General features: G+C 37.3%; 2 protein-coding genes across 7 annotated transcripts; one reads left to right on the top strand and one right to left on the bottom strand.

Annotated features, from left to right (window-relative positions):
* The first annotated feature begins 7298 nt into the window (after window positions 1-7298).
* On the top strand, window positions 7299-10069 carry LOC105271569 (reticulon-4-interacting protein 1, mitochondrial). Of its 5 annotated transcripts, XM_011313192.1 has the most exons (9): window positions 7299-7566; window positions 7666-7876; window positions 7996-8236; window positions 8311-8456; window positions 8531-8680; window positions 8756-9039; window positions 9109-9294; window positions 9389-9566; window positions 9663-10069. In XM_011313192.1, exons 2-9 carry the CDS (start codon window positions 7829-7831, stop codon window positions 9864-9866), a joined length of 1437 nt encoding a protein of 478 aa, XP_011311494.1. In that variant the 5' UTR covers window positions 7299-7566; window positions 7666-7828; the 3' UTR covers window positions 9867-10069. The 5 variants fall into 5 exon arrangements, with proteins under 5 accessions (XP_011311494.1, XP_011311491.1, XP_011311493.1 ...); XM_011313189.1 differs by lacking the exon at window positions 7666-7876; XM_011313191.1 differs by having other exon boundaries at window positions 7299-7876.
* A 264-nt stretch (window positions 10070-10333) lies between these two features.
* Fen1 (flap endonuclease 1) lies at window positions 10334-12207 on the bottom strand. 2 transcript variants are annotated; one of them, XM_011313188.1, is made up of 6 exons: window positions 12085-12207; window positions 11921-11989; window positions 11717-11819; window positions 10909-11608; window positions 10633-10815; window positions 10334-10530 (listed from the first exon to the last, which is right to left on the bottom strand). In XM_011313188.1, the coding sequence occupies exons 3-6, from the start codon at window positions 11791-11793 to the stop codon at window positions 10453-10455; spliced, it is 1038 nt and encodes a 345-aa protein (XP_011311490.1). In that variant the 5' UTR covers window positions 11794-11819; window positions 11921-11989; window positions 12085-12207; the 3' UTR covers window positions 10334-10452. The 2 variants fall into 2 exon arrangements, with proteins under 2 accessions (XP_011311490.1, XP_011311489.1); XM_011313187.1 differs by having other exon boundaries at window positions 11921-12207.
* Window positions 12208-13434: the final 1227 nt, after the last annotated feature.

The raw sequence follows: 13434 nt of genomic DNA, 5'->3' as shown, positions 1-13434 counted from the left end.
AATTATCATACATACATCCGGATTATTAGTGGAGCCCTTTCCCAAAAGTATAAAAAAAATAGAGAGTGAGATGAATGGAAGAAAAAAAAATTATATGTACTGATTCGACTGGATGATAATTCGTTATTTGTAGAGAGAGAAATAGTTGTAAACGTAACGGCGTGCGGTGGGACACTGACTGAGAGGATGGGCAGACGGACGCAGGCTGAAACTGCTTTCTGTACGTATATAGCGGGTGGGTAGGCGACGGTGGGATCCACCACTACTAGTACAACTGAAAAAGGAGGGGGTGGCAGCGAACGGGACGGCCCGATGAGAGAGAGTTCGCTGACGGGACCCCCAAAGCGCCCAAAGCACATAGGGAGAATCGAGGATCTATGTGTGCACGCGTGTGCGCCAGCGCGCTCACCTACATATACAGTCAAGTACTGGGGTTGCACGTGTGTAGGTATTGGCCTACGCCAATGAACCCTCTCCCCCCGCCGGGACAGGCCCGAGTTGAGCCGAGGGCGGAACTCGGTCTCGCTCGGTCGATCATACCACCCTCTCTTACTCATACATGCAAAATTTTTTCATTACACATAGTTATAAGCTATTTTCTTTCCTCCTCAAATGAACTTGCTTTTCTCTTGGTGCTGCCAATGTGGTTCGTTCTCTCCCTCTCTAAATTTTCATCTTTTTATCTCGTAGTACTATATTTTGTTTGGTCTTTGCGTCCACTCTTGCATGAATCTCCTCTTCCATTTCACCACCATCAGGCAATACTATTTTATTTTTCATTTGTCTTCCTCTTTTTCCTTCTAATATTTACGCTTCTTATTCTTCTTCATCATCTTCTTCTTCTTCTTCTTTTTCTTGTCAAACGTCAACACTACTTCCCTTACACACCCCTCCCCCCAACACCCCCAACGCTGACTCCTGTTTTTCTTCGTTTTTCGCGGTCAGGCTGACAATTTTCTGTACCATGATTATTTTGACGCTTGTCCATACACAGTGTATATACTGTACATCCCTCCATTCATATTTCTCACAAGTTTTTTTTAATTTATGAATATTCCTTTACAATGCAAAAAAATAAATAAATAAAAAGGTTCCAATTCAATCGGAACCAAATTAAAAATGTTATCGAATTTTTTCACTTTTCAAGATAGATCTTCAGGGCAGAAAATACACTTTTTAAAATTTATTTTAAATGATGAAATTATTATACTACCAATAAAATTAGTAGGAATGAAAAAAAAGAAGAAAAAAAATATCCAGAGAATAGTTTACATATGTCAACCAGCATATAGCTTCGATCACACTGCCTGTTATTTATTTATTTATTTATTTTTTTATTCGATTTTCATTGTATTCTGACGATGGAGAATCGACATGGGACTTTGACGAATAGACTTGTATCACGAAATACTTATGAGTTGTGTGGAAATATTTTTTTTCCATTCAACATGAATACTTTACCAGACACACAAAGGTACGTGTTGATATATGTACCTCAGATATCAGAAAATATATTGAAAATGAAATGAAGGTCCGTGTCGCTTCGATAGATAAAGAAATTCATCTGTTTCGACAACGGCGATAAATGGGATGGAAGAAAAAACATACTATATACATCATGTCATGTATTTGGTTCAATTTTTTTGTTTCTTTATGCTTCCGAGACTATGTCCTTTGCTTCGCAATCATTTGCCATTTATTGTGTTACTCACTCAAAAATATCAATTGAAAATGTTGAAAATTTTTGTCTTTTCCTTCTCTATATGCCTCAACTCCCCTCAAATCGTAGAATTGGCAACCACTTGATGGCCTGTATATAATATAACTGCAGGCCAGGTCTGACAATCAACGATGTCGAGCATTTATCTGGTATTTGACGGAGCCAAAGTGGTAATGGGCTACCAACGTGGTTTCAAAGAGAAAACGCACTTGGGCTTAGTTTCTAGATATCGATCGTCCTAGCATTCAACAATTTGAGGCTGCATGGAACAAAACTGACTTTTTTAGTGGCCTAGGGTGAAGTCTTGGAGGGATAAATGTTTTTTTCAAGCGTGGGGCATTTGTAGTTTCAGCTTATACTAACCATGCGAATGGGGACGTGTCTCATGAATACAACTTTCAATGGCTTCAACATCATTTAATTATGAATTGAGAGTTACCAATGAATGACTAGTTTTGGCTTTGGCCAATAATATCACATATCCATAGATAAATAAACACTTCTGATTATAATAAATAAAAAAATATTTCTCACCTCAAAAAATTCTTCATTTCCCGTTCAATTGAAATTATCATAATCGTTGAAAATTTTTTGATTCGTTTAATTGCATTATCCTCATTCACTAAGCGTTCAATACTTTTTGTTCTTTTCATTTATCACCACATGAAGAAAACTGGGCCAAAGTACGAATAGCCACTCACACACCCACTCGTTAACAGGATTGCTGGCTTAAAACCTGAAACACTAGAAAGCTACGACAGTTCATGACACGGAGAGGGGTTGGTCTCATACTGCACGTTAGCTACATAAGATACGTGAGTTCTGCTCTGTGTCCTTGTCACGTAAAATCCTACTTCCACTATCAACCTAGAGAAGAGTTCACACATAAAGAGCATCTAGCTACCAACGCCCACCCTACGAAATTGTCAGAGTGGGTAGCCGCCAGTACTCTTCCACCGGGGTTTCGCTGAGAATGGGAGAAACAAAAAGAGACTTCAGGATAAAAATTTTCCGTTATCCTCTCCTCCTTTTATATACCACAGAAATGTTTCTTTTCTTACGCTTCTTATTCTTTTTTTCACATTGGCCTAACTAAAATGGGATTTTTTTTTTTTCAACTAGCTGGTTAAATTTATCAACATTTATTCAGCATCACTATTAATAATAATTATCCAATTAATAATATATATATACGTAGGTAATTGGCCGAACAACCAGATTATGTCTTAGAATCAATTTTTCGTTTTTTCATCTTGCTGAAACTCCAAGTTTAGCATATAGAATACTAAAAATTGACTGAAAAACAGCTTCTGATAAAGGGATTATATCCAATTTGTTGAGATTCTCGAGAAAATGTTGCAGAAATTTCACGTTAAAATCATGTATTTTTCAGTCGACCTCCGGGATGTTTCACCCACTCCCGTGAAATTCTTTAATCTCTCGTCCAGTCACAAGCGTACCTCGCGAATTAAGTTATATTAAAGTCGCTCAAAGAAAATAGTATTAAACTCTATTCTGTTGAATCCAATCCCGTGAATAATCTACAATTGTCAATTATTCTGCAAATATGAGAAAAGCCAATTAATATGCAAAATTATAGAAACCCCGGCGCATAGAAACTGAAAGAATTAGTAGTTATGCAAAGATCATTCGAATTTCATCTGTTCTAAGAGGATAAAAATAAAACAAATGAAATTGACAAATAAGACATGGGTCAAATGGGCGTAAATTCACTGCACATCACACAACACTATTCACTATAATTGAACAAATGAATATAAATAATTGACATAATGATGGATTTTTCAATCAACGAAAGATACGAAAGAGATAATAATATTATATAATAGAAAAAATATCTAATATAAGTTTTGAAGTGTCTGTTTTCTCATCAACAAGAGCAAGGAGACTGGCGACTATTTGCTAAAAAAAAAATATATTTCCTCCACAAGGGCAGCTATCCCCACCAGATAAATATAGATAACTCAACAATTGTGGACCAGTTTTTCGGATTTTTGATTCTCACGGGGACGGGATACAAGTGTAAACGGTGAACAATAATTTACCAGAGGGGGAATAATAATCACAAAACTGCTGGGATGCTGTGATACTCACCGACATTGAGAAAACATGGACAACGGTCAAGCCCGCCTATTCGAAGAGTGTAAAAATAGAAGATCACAGTTGTAGTACACCTGGCATGTGGAATCTCTAGAGGAATCGAGATGGAAAGGGGTACAATTCTGGTTTCTCTGATCCAGAGGGATGGTGGTCATCGCGTGAGAAAGGGCTGTCAAATTCGACCTCTCTGCAGAGATACTAAACCGGGTAGTACTCGTATGCCATTGTATTTTCAGCAAGGTGACTAAATTATGGTGGCTCATCTCTCATTTCATTGGCTTCCGCCTTTTTCCAAATCTTTAAAACTAACCACTAAAATGTGACGCTTGTAAGGGTACAGTGCGAAGAAGGAGGATAAAGAGAGGGGTAGAGGGGTAGAGGGGTAGAGGGGGAGAGGGGGAGAGAGTGAGTGAGTGAGTGAATGAGTATGCGAGGGAGGGTGGATTGTGACAAAAGAGCCGAAGAGCTGGGAGCGGCAGGGTGAAAGAGAAATTGAACTGGCAAAAGGGTGGCGGGGAGTACCGTGGCGAGTACATAGGTGAGTACAAGGCGAGTACAAGACGAATACAAGGCCAAGTTGGTATCACCACTCCCCGCTTCTTAGTCTTCTACCATCTCCCCCCCGCCTCCACACACTCTTTGGCTAAATGGTACCCATATATACAGCATATATAGCTGAATAGACATGGAAAGCTTTGGCATCACAAATCGAAAGGGTTGAAAAGTTCAATTGCACGTATTTTCACGTCTCTCGCTAAATCTTATGGATGCTATTCCCCCCACCAGTGAAATTGTGAAAAGTCGAATGGCACTTGAGCGGTTAGGTGAAGACCGTCTGCATTTAACTACCGATTTGACTCACTTCCATCACCTCCCATCACCTCCTTACCCATTCACAATTTATCAATATCTCGTGCTACCTCTTTTTCTTTTATCATTTAATATATAGCCTTGAAGAAAATTTAAAGCTCAGATTGGCAAGTCGATGAGATTTACGCTATCCTTAATTATTCATATTAAACAACTAAGGGATTCTTCAGAACAAATTTATTTTCATATAATTTTGGTTTCCTTCTTGACACACAGTTCTACGCGACTACCTATTATCCATAACTACGTGAACACGTAAAAGCAGAGAACCAGAAATGGTGGAAGCAGTTATTGCAAGGTAAAAGCTCAGGCTCGGTTCATCGACTCTCGTAATTATAATTTCTCGCGTCGGCTCGTTAGTTGGTCTCGTGCACGATTCAGTAAGCGTTTGGCCAAGCTCCGTACAAATATTTTTTTTTTCTTCTTTCAGTTTCAGAAGGAAAAGAAGAAGAGGGCAGGGTAGAAAAAATGTGGAAACGAAAATCCGGGAGAAAATCCAAAAGGAAAAAACAAGTGAAACGTAGAAATGCAATTGGATAAAGAACGGAAAACAATGAATTTCCATTGCAACAATATAAACTATAACTTGGATAATTGTCTTCAAGTCATTATAATGTGGATAAAAGTGTGGAATTGAGTGAGCAACATCCTTCACGGAATATACTAAAGCATGCTTAGCACGTTTTAATAGAGAAGAACGACGGAAATTGGCCAGCAATGTGACCAAAGGAAAGAGTGGCTCTGATCGACCCTTCCGATTACATCGGATGTACCTCCTCCCACCCACTCTATCTTTATTCTCCCCTTCTCTACCTTTTTTCCCCTCCTATACTCTTGAATCAGTATATATAGTAATATTATTTTTTTTTTCTTTCCTTTTTGAAATGCCTGGTATGGCACTGGATAGGCCCTCGACTGGCAGTACCCTTTATAGTTTCCTCTACCTCGCTTCCATGTTCTCCGATAATTTTGACTCTAGCTTTTATTCCTGGGATTGGAATCGAGCGACGTGGAAAACGGTGAACGCCGCCGGGAAAATGTCTATCGCCTCTCGCCATCCCTCCTCTGCTCTACCCCCTTGGGTAGAAGGGAGTATATTGCTCTCGGTGGGTGGGGGCTGGTACAACACCACTACAACTACCACTATCACCACCACAGTTAAAGAGATATAGACTCTCAGCACATATGTATAAAAATCATTCTCTTTTTATTCCATCAGAGTAATTTATTTTAAATGAAGGGGTCTTGATGTGTTACGAATTTTTTTACGTTTCGAAAAAATTTTACAGGCAATATATCACTCTGGACTATGCCGCCCCTTTGTCGTTCATATTTAATGGAAAGCATAATGATGATAGGCTAACTCAAAGTGAGTCATTCACCACCCACAATCAAAAATATCCTTGAAAAATTGCAACGTGTTGCCACTTAACTTGCTAATTAACAATGGTCAAAGATAGATAGACATAGCCTAATTCTTATTTATGGATTAAGTAGTAAGGGCTATTTTAATGTTGCATTCACACTAAATTGGCATAAATCCATTTTCTCTCTCTGTTATTTGACGTGCTAGCTTTGACCTCATGCCGGCGGCAGCGACAGGCATTTATACACAGTGGTAACGTATGCCAGCTAAAGCATGATATAGCTATAAACCAGCAAACGGGATAAACAAGAGCTAGCTAGCTAGCTAGCCCCCCTTCACCCCTTTCCTATTCGGGATTACAGCAAACATATACGCGACATACTCACCCTCTGGTTTGTCGCCAGTTTGGCTGGCTGGTTTCAGTCAATCCCACATGTATCCCATGTACTGTTCTACCAAAAAGGGAGAAGGGGCAGATGGTGGAAAACAAGTGGAGACATGCCGAGGTATTCAGTGTGCCCATCCTAAAATCCATCAGGCTAGATCCCATTCGCCTCAGTCATCATTATAATTAATATGTCATTACGGAAAAATGGTGGGAACAAGAAAATCAATACAATTTTCTATCTCCTTAGGATAGAGGCTCAATTCAGAGCTGTAGATTCATTGATATAGTATAGGTGTTTAAATGTGATATCGAGTAGTGGACATGTTTGCCAGCCACTTGTCTATAGCTTGTCCATCACTTTAGTATGCACTTCAACTATGAGCTAAATCATTGTGAATAGCTTATAGTAAGCCTTACCACCCTACCACCCTCTCGACAACTGTGCAAAATCCAACCGCATCACCTACCACTACCAGTACATACTTATTTGATCATACGATCAATGAACAGTTGAGTTTTGAGAATAAATCAATAATACGAGCATATCATCACATATATCCTCTATTCTGATTTTTATTTATTTCCTCCTCTTTTATTTATTTATTTTTTCACATTATCTGTATTTGTATAACATGAACGCCATCTCGGCGTAAATATTCAAACGGATAAACTACTGTGATAATAAGAGTATCCTATTATCATCACCAGATGTCAATCTCATTCACCCGTACCAATGAAAAGTATAATGAAATTCCCATTTTTCATCAGGAGGTAAGAAAAAATATTATACATCTGTGGCAAATATATTTTCATCACATTTTTCCACTGTTCAGTATTACATCATAACACATCAGTGACCGCTTTAATAAAACGCTTTGGTGGCCGAGGCGGCGCTAGTAAATGTAAAATCAAGTGATTCTTCTATTGCATTCGATGACTTATTGCGGTGATGTGCGTGATGAAAACATTTCGATTTATGGTACTTTGACGGGCCAAAGCGATGATTATTTGGAAACTTATTTGTCAATCTTCTACACCCTTGTTTACATGATCATATTTGATAATCAGCGGATTCATCAAATTATAAATACACAGATGACGGTCAGTGAAAATAAAAAAAATATCATTGGCTATTTTGGAACATCGAGGCTAATGTACTAATCGTTTATATTTAAATCTAAAATACTTAACCCACGATAGGTGGTCACGTCTGTGAGGATTTTCTGCATTCATTATTTTAAACTCTACTACCAATTCATTTGTAGTTCTTTGTACTTGGTACTAAAGCACACAAACAAATCATGCAAAACCATATCGGTTTAAACATTTTATAACATTTTCATTGTAATAATATGTAAGAAGAATGGAGGAAATTTTATTCCGGCTCGGCAGCCAGATCGAGGCTCTACAGGTGAGAGTAAATCATTGATGCTTGCATTGCATCATTTTTCCTTTTGGTTAGTTTTTTTTTTCTTTTTTTTTTCATATCAAAATATATAATTCATGGATATGGCACTGATTGAATTACAGGTTGCGAGCTCAGCAACTGCACAACAAGCCTATCAGTGGTTAATGCCCTGGTTGGCTCCAGGTCAGCAATACCTCCAAAATATTTACAATAATCAGTATGCTCAACAGATCAAGGGGGCAGGATCCTGGATAATAAATTTTTTTAACAGATCGCTGGAACTAATAAAGTTTCAGTTTCGTTGTGCACAAATAAATACTAGGAATTTTTACCAGCATATTGGGATTTTATATTTAAATGATGGTAAATCACTGGATAAATTTGACAGACCCTTCTGTCTATTAAAAATATAAACAATCAGTCAAATAAATTTGCAGTTTCGAGGAGGGACATTGCATTTTGTGCTTTGGGTATAACAATAGGTACTTTAATCGGATATAACATCGGGTTAAATTGGAGACAAACGTCAAAACGTACACAATATATGAAAGCAATTATTTGTCATCATTACGTAGGAATTGAGGTAAATTATTTACAGTGTAGAGTAAAATTCAAAATGATTAAATACAATTAGATATGTTATTTTTTATATGCTAGGGAGTTGCAGTAATTGACGATGCTGAACTTCCAATTATACAACGATCGAACGAGGTTCTAATTCAAGTAAAAGCAGCATCAGTGAATCCAGTGGATGTGAAGATATGTTCTGGTTACTCGAAATATTACCGAAGGATTTTCAATCATGGGGTTAGGTTTATTTTGAAAATTTGTATTTAAAAAAATGTTTAATTTTGCCTTTCATATGGAAAACATTCATATCAGAACGATCTTCCAATTGTCCTGGGTCGTGACTGCTCTGGCGTTGTGATAGATATTGGTCAAGATGTTATGGGTCTTGATATTGGTGACGAGGTTTTTTTGTCTACACCATCGTGGGGAGTTGGCACAATGGCTGAATATATTGTTGTTACCGAAAAACGAGTGGCTAAAAAACCTAAACGAATCACATTTGAGGCATCCGCTAGTTTACCATACGCTGGATGTATCGCTTGGGATTCTCTGGTTAATAAATCACCAGTTGAAGAAGGAAATGCCAAAGGGAAAAGGTAAATGCATCACATATATATTTTAATTATTTACTGATTTTCGCAAATTACTATTTGCCCATTCCATAGATTCTTAGTTTATGGCGGTTCCACGCCAGTTGGATGCATATTAATTCAATTAATTAAACTATGGGGAGGCTATGTTTCTGTAATATGTAGAGCAGATGCTGTAAAAGTAATAAAAGCTCTTGGAGGTGATGACATTATTTCTGTCGAAAATTCTGACATAGAAATGGAACTTGAACTACGTAATAGGTAATTATATGTTTCTCGTTTAAATTACTATTTTATTTCTTCTCTTCTCAGTGCAATATCGAATGAAATTTTTCTCTCCCGTATTCTTCATTAGATATCATGCAGTTTTTCACACAAGCCAAGAGCCAATTGATATTCGTATTTTGAAGAAAAGAGTAATATCGTATGGCTCATTCGTATCCACATTACCCGAGCCACTTATTTCAGATTCCCTTGGTTTTTTCTTAGGGAATCTCTTTGCTGCACATTTACGGGTGAAACTTTTATTTCAAGTATGTCAAATCCATTTTTATTATTTATCTTTATTAATTCACAGACTAATGAATTTATTCATCATTTCAATCATTTATTATTTTATTCTTGGTTAGTATATTTTTGGAATTGATTGTTATCTCTACAATGACGGAGCAAAGATCAAGTCATCAACATTGGAGATAATTCGTGAACTAGTTGATGCTGATAAACTCCAGAGTGTTGTTTGTGCAGCATTTCGTCCAAATTATGCTGAACAAGCCTTGCAACATGTATCAGGATTAAACGCTATTGGCAGTACTATTATCAAGTTCCAATGATACAATGATGATACAAATATCATCATGACACAGCCGAGGAAATAATGTGTTATAAATTGTGCAATGAAAGGACGATTTGTAAGTAGAATCGCGATCTTCCATTTTCGTTGTGTAATCAATTAGTAGAAAGTAAAAATTTTATTGTGCCTAAACCACTAATGTTTTATAAAGTATTTTCAATAATAAAGTGAATTAAATAGACACGTTCAATAGTTTTTTGAATTTATTGAGTAATAGGTCGATGTGACGATATAAATTGTCATTGGATACTGAAATAACTTTCGCTTCCATACTCTGAGATAGAGCTCTATTTTCATTTACGGCCCATTATTAGATAAGTTACGTCTCGTTATTATTATTATTATTATTATTATTATTTCGAATTTGTTGTCTATTTCCTATTCAATGTTGTGTAAGGGAAGAACGATATTTTGAGGAATAAAGAAACAAAAAAAAAAGAAAATATATTATATGGAAAAAGTATATATTTGGAAATAGAAAAAATATATATAAATGATAAATATCATGTTGAAAATCTCTATTCCATAGAATTCTTCAAGTTTTGAAAAATAATTGAGACACATACTTATTTTCCCTTTCCGCGGAATTTACTACCACCACCAACAGTTTTAGCTTTTTTAGCGGGTTTTTTTTTCTCTTCAGCCTAGAAAAAGAGAGGGAGACAGACAAAAAAAAAAATTAGAGAGCAATCCATGAGTATACATTGTTATTTTCAATGACTAACTTGTAATTGAAATTCACTCACTTTACGTTTTGCTGATGGTGTGGTTGATAAAACTTTGAAGAATGAGTCAAGTCTACCTTGCGTAGATGTGTTTCTTGCCTTTGCTAATTTCTTAGCGCCATTACGAATTCTAGTCTCATCAAATTGTTTGTCACCACAAAGAAATTTAACTAGAGCCTCTTCATCAGGTTCATTCCATTTTAGCTTTATTGCCAAGAAAATAATATTGTAAATGCATCTTATAGTCAGCTTTATATATCTCTAATGATGAATTATTAAATATTAGAATAAGTTTACCTCGATTTCATCAGTATTAGTAACTTCCGGCTCTAAAAACAATTGCCTTGCCTGCCGATAATTCCACTCATCAGGAATTGGATATTTATGGCTGTCGATATTCTCAATAATTTTATCAATTGACTTATGGGTTTTAATAAGTTCGATGGCTCTCTTAGGGCCAATGCCCTTGATTGTACCGGTGTAATCACACCCAAGCATTATACAAAAGTCTATGAATTCTTCTCTGGTAAGTTCCATGCCTTCTAAAACCTTATCAAGATGAATCTCCTGCACAGGCATTTTTCTAGCTTCACTGAATGTTAAACGTCTCAACAAGATATCGCTCCCAAAAGTGAGTGCATCCATATCCTCAGTGGCAGCAGCAAAAATTTTTCCACTTTTTACAAGAGCAGCACATTGAGCCTCAGCTTCACACGGTGCCTCCACGTAAGGAATACCCATGAGTTTAAGTAACTGTTTAGCTTCCTCCACGTGGGTTGATGTTACTTTGACCAATCTGCGATTAAATTTATCAATGTCCTCAACATTTCCTGCCTCTTCAGCAGCTGCCAATGCCTTTTGGGCTTCATCTCGCTTCTCTGCACGTTTTGCTAGTTCTCCACCCTTCAAATTGGGTGGTTTTCCATCGAATACGTAAACGGGTTTCACTCCATTATCAACTAGGCGTATTGTTCTATAGAATATGCCCATCAGGTGACTGCAAATAATAACTACTCTTTTTAGTTGCTGATTTGGTTATAATATGATAATGATAAATATTTTCAATGCATCTGTTGTTATTTAAAACGTTGTACGTATTGAATACCTTGTTGTTTCTCCGTCTGCTGATGTTAATTGGGCTCCTTCATTTCTTACAGCGATCAGAAATTGGTAGAGACACATGGAAGCATCAATTGCAATTTTTCGACCTTGAATAAAAATAACAGTAAAACGAAATTAGATTTATAATCACTCTACGCTCTCCTTCTCTACGTAATATATCAACTGATACAATTAGACAGTTGTTTACCAAAGTAATGCTTTAATTCACGTTCTTTGATGGCACTGGGAGCCAAATCAGCAATTATCTTAGATAGTCCTAGAATACCCATAGCTTATTTGTTAAATTCTGTCTCTGTAATGAATCGAAATGACCCAATAATTTATGAATTAATCCAAAATTTAATCACAAACTTTATCATTCCACACACGCAACTCCACTAGTTCTTCCCGCCAAATGATAAATTCATCATTGGCCTTAACCTCAAACATATAGAGACACCAACTACAGCTGAAAATTGAGTAGCCTGAGTAGTGATCAGAACAAAGAGGATTGACTAAAGTAGAGGCTCAGTTCTGGGGGTTCGAGTGACCCCAGCGGCATCGTAGTATTGCACCCCAAGAAAGAGAGAGCGCCACACGCAATGGGGGTGTCTGCTCGTTAGCCGACTCAGAGACTCTTCAGTAGCAGTCCCGCTGCCACAGGGACCAGTCGAAAGGGAATTCCCACAGAACATTAGAGATCCTGACATAAACAGAACGTAATTCAATGTATCTGATACTCCCATTCCCGTTTCAGAGATCCAATCGAAGTGTTTTTGATGGTTAAGACCAAAATCCACACGCTAAATTCTCTTCAATCAATTATTTTTCACTGACTATTGTATTTTACATGATTGCACTGTTTTTTTTTAAAGAGAATTATTTATTAGGTTCAGAATTTTCGTAATTATCTTATCTCGTCAAATTGAGACTGCCCGCGGTGTTCTGTGCGCATGCACGGTGTGCGTGCGCATGCGCGGAGTATCGCCTGGCGCCCCCCCACTCGAGCGCCGTCTCCAATGCCCCGCCATTTTGAGTGGGGAGTCAGTCGTTCGGCGGCAGTGCGTGGAACGGTCGGTCGCGTGTCGCGTAGTGAAATTCCGTTAACATCGGGGTCCTAGTCAGTGCAGAAAACCGGTGCCACCTGTGAACATTGAAAATACAAAGTGCGGGACTCAGTGCAAGTGATTTTGGGATGTGAAATAATTTTTTAAACAGTTTATCAGAGCATTTTGAGTGATTTAGGTTTTTCGTTTATTACACTGAACTTCGGTATTGCCGAACGGCCGCCCGGCGTCATTGTGTTTACAAAAATTCCTTTGTCCGTTTCTCGGTATTGTTTAGTGTGTGTTTAAATACGGACTGAAGTGAGAGTGCGAATTAGATTCAAAGGATTACTTTTCTCATTCATCTTATTTTGAATGATTAAAAATATTATTTGATCTTTGATATTGTTTTATTGATCTTTGTGGATTTTTAGTTGATAAAACATTCTTGGTTGTGTGGTGAGTGATTAGTGAATTTTTGAACTGTCTCGAGTGCTGGTGCATCCAAGGCGACTTCAACCTCGTCGATGGGAGGATTGGCGTCAGGATCACATGAACATCACCAGGAGTTGGAGGGAATCTTTCAAGCCTCTACAAGGTGAGTTTCGTATGCATTTTTTTTATGACTTTGAAGCATCATTTTCATTTTATTTTCATGTCATTTTTGTCATTCCTG

This window comes from Fopius arisanus, unplaced genomic scaffold (assembly GCF_000806365.1).
Source record: "Fopius arisanus strain USDA-PBARC FA_bdor unplaced genomic scaffold, ASM80636v1 scaffold00113, whole genome shotgun sequence".
Classification (NCBI taxonomy): domain Eukaryota; kingdom Metazoa; phylum Arthropoda; class Insecta; order Hymenoptera; family Braconidae; genus Fopius; species Fopius arisanus.
This window is presented reverse-complemented; position numbering and strand designations above follow the sequence as displayed.

Bases quoted from the DNA above. Each gene is read 5' to 3' on its own strand.
- LOC105271569 (XM_011313189.1), top strand. From the start codon at position 7,399: ATGACTTATTGCGGTGATGTGCGTGATGAAAACATTTCGATTTATGGT. The intron at 8,237-8,310 runs GTAAATCACTGG...ATAAATTTGCAG, and splicing joins GATTTTATATTTAAATGATG to TTTCGAGGAGGGACATTGCA. The intron at 8,681-8,755 runs GTTAGGTTTATT...CATTCATATCAG, and splicing joins GAAGGATTTTCAATCATGGG to AACGATCTTCCAATTGTCCT.
- Fen1 (XM_011313187.1), bottom strand. From the start codon at position 12,002: ATGGGTATTCTAGGACTATCTAAGATAATTGCTGATTTGGCTCCCAGT. The intron at 11,820-11,920 runs GTAAACAACTGT...TTTTTATTCAAG, and splicing joins TGAATTAAAGCATTACTTTG to GTCGAAAAATTGCAATTGAT. The intron at 10,531-10,632 runs GTGAGTGAATTT...CTCTTTTTCTAG, and splicing joins CACCATCAGCAAAACGTAAA to GCTGAAGAGAAAAAAAAACC.